General features: G+C 32.5%; 1 protein-coding gene across 1 annotated transcript; it reads right to left on the bottom strand.

The window, feature by feature from the left end:
• Positions 1–6271: 6271 nt before the first annotated feature.
• Positions 6272–7579, bottom strand: LOC108815312 (uncharacterized). Its single transcript, XM_056991328.1, has one exon. It carries the CDS (start codon positions 7577–7579, stop codon positions 6272–6274), a length of 1308 nt encoding a protein of 435 aa, XP_056847308.1.
• Positions 7580–8329: the final 750 nt, after the last annotated feature.

Raw genomic sequence — 8329 nt, forward strand, 5'->3', positions numbered from 1 at the left:
TGACTAGAAAATTAAAAAATTCACAATTTAAAATATTTTTAATAACAATAGATTTCAAATTAGTTTATCACATAACAAGTTTAATATTATTTGATTTTTAAAAAAATCATCATCGAATACAATAAAAATATCTTAGTACAAGTCACTTTGATTAGATCTCAATTGAATACTAGCTCCCTTAAAATTGTTTGGAGAGACTTTAGCTGAACTATTTATACGCTTGGCAATGTCAGAAAGCTTAACTATCCAGTAGCTTTTTTTTTTTAAACACAACTATCCAGTAGCTAACAACGAAATATTACAAAATATGAAATAGAATAAGAAATTGATGTATATTTGTTAAAAAAAAAATCTCTCAGATTTGTCAAAAAAAAAAAAAATCTCTCAGATTATTATTAAAAGTTGAACCAAATGACTTGAAGTCTTTGTTTTTTTAACAACTGACTTCTAGTCTTTAACACTACTCCAACGTATCAACGCAACATAACAATACATGTCACGTGCGTAGCACTCCTTAGTACACGTCACTGCAGTTACGAGGCCAGCTTTGACTAGACTCCGGATGCGTCAAGAAACAACATATCTCCCTCTCCCTCTCCCTCTCCCTCTCCCTCTCCCTCTCATTATCTGTCTATAATTATATGTACCGATGTACCTCTTATTCAATCCCTTTCCTCTCCTTGTGTAATTAGCTTTAGCAAATCCCATTCTAAGTAATTACTATTTTTGTTTTTTGCTAAACTAGGTATTACTATTTTTGACAAACGAGATACTACGTAACTAACATTTAATATACCGTAAATCTGGCCCGTTGTCAATAAGGAAGTTCATTAATTAAAATCCCATCATTTTACGCCAAGTATGAGGATGGAGATTGGCGACGTTCTAAGTTAATTGGATTGCACATTTTCGCGGGGCTAACTTTGAAACTAAAATATTTATTGTTTAGAGATAAGTCTTATGCTATCGCGTGAGGTTGCTTTACTTGTTTTCTTCCCAAAAGTTGTTATAAAATCTTCAATAAAAAAGGAGAATTTGTTGGTTATAACTCTTTACGTACTCTTTACCTTTTGCATGCATGGCCTATATCTCAAAAAGGTACAATATATTTAATTAGGGTTTGTTCCTACAACACGATCCATCTTCTTTTCGTATATATACGGTGTATATACGGTCAGAGACAAACATTACGTGCGTACAAATAAATCTGGTTATACGAAGGACACGTACTTGCCTTCTACGTATTTTAAACACACGTGTGCACCTTTGTTACTCGCCTGCTCCACTAACCCCTTATACATTCGATCCCTTGAAGGATAGTATTTTCTTTAAGAAAGAGGGTTGTGACCATATTCATTTCCTCCTTTTTCTAACAAGTGACAACGTACACATCGTCCACGTATGATCTGATCTCCTAACGCCGTATTACTCCACGTGTTCACTAATTAAAATCGAATTACGCTTCAAACGTGGAAGGAAAGTATCTGGATCTTCTTAAATATTTTCGAATTATGGTCATTTTGTGACTATAGTCTATATACCTTCACAGTTGTAATCAGTTTGACATTTCTGTCTATGTTTTAGTCGACGAAAAATCATGCGATCATATCCCATAAATCTTATTTTCTTCCCGTTTTGTAAAAAGTAGAAGGGAATCCAAAGATTCAGAGTCATGTATAATAAAAGAAGAGACGTGGCAAAAGGAGGAGAGAGACGTGCACCACAGGGAGGGAACAACAAAATCTGTCTACAAACTTCCCAGCAAAAAGTGGGGCCCGCCTCCTAACAGCTTTCCCTCTTTAACTGATTCGATCTTCGTTCAGTAGAGTGAACGACTGGAATTCTCAGGGTCCTACCTTCAATTTTATCTTGAGTATTTAGCAAATTAGGTATTTTTGAAACTGTAACTATAAAAATATACTAATAGATTATAGATATCAAAGATGATGTAAAACAAATTTGAAACTCGAAATGAAAAGATAAGAAACACGTTTTCTAAGGAAAGAAAAAATAGTATTATATGTTTTGGCTATATTTAATTTACAAAAAGAAATGTTTTGGCTATATATATAGTATGATAAATATAGTCATTTGTAAATTCGTATGTGTATTTGATAATTATCTTTCTTAGAAAAAAAAATCAAATTGGATTGGATAAGTTATTAATAACTTTTTGGCAAAAAAGTTATTAATAACTAGTTTACTTTTTTTTTTTTGATAATCTAGGTATCCGGATCTCTCACTTAGTGCGACTATTCCACCACGTCCAACCGGAACTGGCGAGGAAAGTCCTGGAAACCAAACAGAAACCATGTAAATCCGATGTGGCTGAGGTTCGAACTTGTGATGGCAGGCATCTCAGCCGATGTTTCTTTACCACCAGACCACGACATCCGGTTAATAACTAGTTTACTTTTTCTTTTTGTTAAAACTAATTTATTTCATTTTGTCGTATAATTTATCTATAATATAATTTTATCTGTCATATATGTGTGGTGAGTAAGATAAATATGAGTAGCTAGCTTGAAGTTGTTGGAATCACGTGGTAGCCTCTCCAACAATCAAAGCGATATAACCGTGAGAATTAGGTGACATAACCGAAGCGAAGGCATGTGATACGGCGGTGAGAGTGGTTATGGAGTATGGGACGCCTTTACTTCTCTATGGTTGCCAATGCCACGTGTTGACTACATTTTTTTTTCTGACCAATCTTTAATTTACGATCATCATCTAATTTGAAGAACTGGATCATCATAATCGTACCGTTTTGTAAAAGATGTCAGCTGAAAGTACCCTAGTAAATCGTGATGTAGCATATCATTAGGCCTACAAACTAGGTACGAAGCCATGCATATTGTGCATTGTACCACGCATGTAGAAGCAGAAAACGTAGTTTGCGTGTGGGTTAGGGCAACAATAACATACATACCTATATACTAAAGCACAAGTCACACATCCAATAATATTATGATACATCAGCTATATCTAAAAAAATAAGAACAATTAAACTAGACAATAAAAATTACACAAACGTAAAAAGAACAAAAGTAAAAATAAAAACTCTCTAACAAAAAAACTTAAATCCCTAAATTTTCTCAAATAACTACCACGTTCAAAAGTAAAACATGTAATCCTCAACCACCAAATCATGCCACGACTTGAAACTGTTACATCTGTAAAAAAATTTCAGTTAACTATCTTGCTTCTTTTATCTGATCTCTCCCTCTCCTCTTGGCTATAGTCTTCTTCATCAAGATGTTTTTTTTTGGGTTTTGAGTGTCGCAAAGAAAAAATTGATACAGGTTTATAGCTATTTTTTACATGAATCAGATCGAAGATGTCAATTGGATTTTCTACTGTTACAGAGCATAATTCTTCAAACAGAATAGTGGAAAATCAAAGCATCGTAATTTGTCAACAACCGAGGTAATTAAGTATATAGGACTATTATCTTTTTTTTGGCAAAAATAGAACTATTATCTAAGATCAGTATTTTTCCCATTCTTAAAATACGAACGTGAGTATTTTGACATGGAAAGATTTACATTTTGGAGAGTTCTATTTAACAAACAAAATAAAAATCAAACGTACCAAATATAATATTTTATACCATAAAAAGTTTATACCATACTTTTAACCTTTTTTATATAAGCAAGCTTTCAAGCATGTGTGATTGACTCATTTTAGAAACAGTTAAAAAAAATTGTTTTAGTGCTTCCAATCACTTCGCTTGAATGCAACTATTCTTAAATTTTTGTGCGAATGTCTTATCTAGGTTTAGAATAGTAATTTATTTTGGTATTTTGAGTCATTAAATTTTTGACCAGCAAGAAAAAAATTAAATAATTTGAAAGACAGTGGAATTGTTCCGTGCGGAGCACGGGGGTAATACTAGTATTAGCTAATTTGGTAACCACTGATTTAAGTATCTTACTATTTTAAGGTGGCTAGATTTAATTTGTTTCTTTAACTTTAAGTTAACTAACTAATAACAACCCTAACTCAATACATATATATACAATATAACCTCTTTAAATTAATAATCGATAGATTAATATCTCTATAAATTAATATAATTTTATAGTCCCAAAATAAGTTTTTGGTTCAATTAGTATCTCGATAAATTAATAATCTCTATAAATTAATAAAAAAATATAGTTTTGCTATAATCCCAACATTATTAATTTATAGAGGTTTCACTGTATGTATATATTCTCTCAATAAGTTATATCATAAGCTCCGGAAAATATGCACAAGTGCATGCATACATGACTTTTTTTTTTGTTTTGGATTATAAAATAAAAATAAAATATTGAGGAAATCACAAAATTCATATGAATTGTAATCATTCCTTTCAATAGCATAAAATAATGTTAAAAATAACATAAATATTATTTTGATACCTTTTTTTTGATACCTTTTATTTTGATACCTTTCACCTGAATTTTAAACAGGTTCAATATACTTTCGCACCTTTGAAATATATATTATCAATGACTTTTGGATTTTATTATATCTTATATATTTTATTAATTTTGATTTTGAACAAAGTACATATCAATTCTACATATTATAACAAGATTTTTTTTGATCAACATATTATAACAAGATTATCACTGCAAAACCATAGTAAAAGTTAAGTGCATGGTTCTATGCGGGAAGAGTTGTCAAAATTTTCTTGAAAAAAAAAAGAGTTGTCAAAAATGTTAATAATGAAATAATAATATAAATATTAATGGAGTTTTAAAGATATCTCCAACAAGGATCCTATGTGTAATTCTCAAACTAAAGTTGTTGGAGCCTCTTTTTTTTTGGTAAGTTGTTGGAGCCTCATTTCGAAGATGTGTAATTCTTAAAATAAAAGTTTTAACGATGGATTATTCTAATGATAACCCTTAAATATGTTTTTCACTTTTGTATTATATATATACATTTAAGTAATAATAAAATTTCTAATTTAATAATAAAAATCAAAAGTATAATTTAAGTTTTGTGGTTGGAAAATGAAAATGTTTTAATGCTAAGATTAAGCTAAAATGATGTAGTTTACACAATAAAAGGCTGCTATGGATTGGAGATGTCTTAAATGGTTTACATTTGCTAGGTCTATAAACAGTACTCAAGGTAATTTAGAAAACCTATCTACGGGTTGAGTAATTCAGATCGATGTCGAAGCCTCAAGGCAAGTCACCATCATGCATGTTTCCTTCGTGGGAAGAAAATGTTTCCACGCATTCCTTTTCTCCGTATATTGTCATTGACTGATATATATAGATTTCGGTCATTAACTGATATATATATATAGATTTCTGGTTACAACTTACAAGGGGTTCATTTGCTATTAAAATTATACGTTATAACATCTCAGTGCGACTAAAAGAGAGATCGAAGAGAAGTATTATTATTAAAATATGCTTTTCCTCTTTCCTTCAAGAGAAGTAAGTAACAACTAGTTTCAAGAAAAAAAAGTTAAAGTAAAAACTAAAGCTTTTGGATATGTGTAGATGTACGAAGAAACTATGTGTAGATCTTGACAGATGAGAAATCTAGTAACAAGGTCTGAAGACCAGCTGGAAGTCTAATAGGTAATATAAATTCTAGTATATTATTTGAGACGTATTCTATTTGTGCACAAACTAATGTCAAATCTTGTCTGCTTCCATGATTATTAGGGCATAAGCATCAGTGATTTTCTCATTCTCGATTCCCTAGATATGTTTTTCATTATTTTAATTTTTTTTTTCGTTTGACTTTTAAAAAAAAAAAATAATAATTAAAATCGAACCTATCGCGGGCCGCCACGTGTCGTGGAGCCCGCGAAACAGTAACGATACGGTATCACCAGAGTGATACTCTACGGCACAGGTTCATAACATTTCAATTATTATATTGTTTTTTTGTCTCGAAAAACGTGTGAACTCTTCTTCTGATATTTCAATGCGCATGGCCTTAGAGCACCATTATCCCAAATACCTTAATGGGTCTTTTAATTTGTTTTTATTGTATTTAATGAGTTAATTGTGGTAAAAGAGTTGATTAAGAACCTTAAGATTTTTTCCACCTCCATTGCAACTCTTTTATTTTAAGGTTCTTAAAAAAAATTGAAAACAATTATTTTTAAAATAAAATTTATTTTTGTTACATAAAACATAATAAAAGAAAAGACAACATTTTAAACATACATTATTAAATTAAAATATGAAAACAAAGATTAGTAAAATATAGGAAAACAATTTGAAAGAAGCATCCGGGATCAGTTGTCGTCTTCATCTCATCCAAATTTATTCCATATATGTTCAACCAAATTGTTTTTCAGATGTTGATGCATTTGTATATCACGAATACTTGTCTCAACATCCATCTGGTTTGCGAAACTTTGAGGGGCACCTGTATAAAACGTGTGATCGACATGTGAAGTTCTGTTGTCTTCGCCTTGCGTGAACTTTGCATTATTTTCTAGAGTGTATCCACTTCGTTCATCTTCTACTATCATATTATGGAGTATGATACATGCCATCATAATATTCCAAATTTTGTCTTTATCCCAAAACAGCACTGGATTTTTAACAATGGCAAACCGAGCTTGCAAGACTCCAAAAGCACGCTCGATATCTTTCCGAGTGCCTTCTTGACGTTGAGCAAATAAAACTGCTTTCGGTCCTTGTGGTAAAGGAATAGATTGGATAAAAGTTGCCCATTTCGGATAAATACCATCGGTAAGATAGTAAGGCATATGATACTCGTTTCCATTGACAGAGAAAGTGACATTCGGAGTTTGACCATGTATTACGTCATAAAAAACAGGCGAACGTTCAAGAACATTGATATCATTTAAAGTACCTGGAGCTCCAAAAAACGCATGCCATATCCAGAGATCAAATAAAGCAACCGCCTCTAAAACGATTGTTGGTTTAGCCGAACCACGAGAGTATTGCCCTTTCCAAGCAAAAGGACAATTCTTCCACCGCCAATGCATACAATCGATGCTTCCTATCATCCCGGAAAATCCACGATACTCTCCGGCATCGAGTAGACGTTGAAGATCAGCCGGCGTTGGTCTTCTTAGGTATTGATCGCCGAACAAAGATATAATTCCTTCGGCAAATTTTTCCACACATAACCGAGTTGTTGATTCAGCGAGCCGGAGGTATTCGTCGACCGTATCAGCCGCAGAACCATATGCCAAGACACGAATGGCTGCAGTACACTTTTGAAGGGGAGAGAGACTAATCCTTCCGAGGGCATCGCGCTTTTCCCGAAAATATTCAAAATCGGTGGAGAGTCGATCAACAATGCGCATGAACAATGGCCTGTTCATTCTAAAACGTCGGCGGAACATATTTTCTTTATACGTTGGAGTTTCACTAAAATAATCATTCCATAAAAGAATATGCCCTTCTTCACGATGTCTTTCGATGTAAGCTCGTTTTTTTCTTGCATTTCTTCGTGCTTCTTGATCATTACGAATGGTTAGATTCTCCATGACTTGATCAAAACGTTTATCAAACGCAGCATCAAATGCATCATCAAATGCATCATCAAATGCATCATCTAAATTATTTTGAGAAGAAGAAGCCATATATGGTGATTAAAGAATTTTTAGAAGAGAAGATAAAGATGGTTGAAGTGTTTGAAAAATAGAAGATGAGTTTGTTGTTGCGTTGGATATAGAGAGAAGATGAGTTTGTTGTTGTTGTTGATCTTATAAATAGAGAAGATTCATTTATAAATACAAAAGATGAGTTTGTTGTTATTATACAATGCATATGTCCGTGACACTAAACTACAAAACAAGACTCACAAACTGACATCTCATGTGACAATACACTACACTACACTACACAAGACTACACTACACGACACTTCACTTTTGTCCGTGACACCACACTTGTGTGCTTCTTGCACTCCACTTCTTTGTCCGTGACACCACACTTGTGTACTTTTTGCACTCCACTTCTTACCTCATGTCTTCTTACCTCCTGTCGACATTGAGATCAAATGAGTCACAAACAGAAATCATTTAACATAAATCACAGCAACCAACAAGTCATGAACAAGAACCATACATAGAAATCATTTCATTAGAAAGAACACTAGTTTTTCCTTGAGACATGAAACAAAAACCATAAACAGAAATAACAGAAATCAAATGAAACAACAACAGAAACAGAAACATGAAACAGAAACATGAAACAGAAACAGAAACAGAAATCACATGAAACAGAAACCGAGAATTACATCAACTCTTTTATGAGTTTTTTCTTGAGAACTTCTTCGTATTCATCAAGTGGTACTTATTAACAAGACTCTCAAGTAGCCTCATCTTCGT

This window comes from Raphanus sativus, chromosome 7 (genome assembly GCF_000801105.2).
Source record: "Raphanus sativus cultivar WK10039 chromosome 7, ASM80110v3, whole genome shotgun sequence".
Classification (NCBI taxonomy): Eukaryota; Viridiplantae; Streptophyta; class Magnoliopsida; order Brassicales; family Brassicaceae; genus Raphanus; species Raphanus sativus.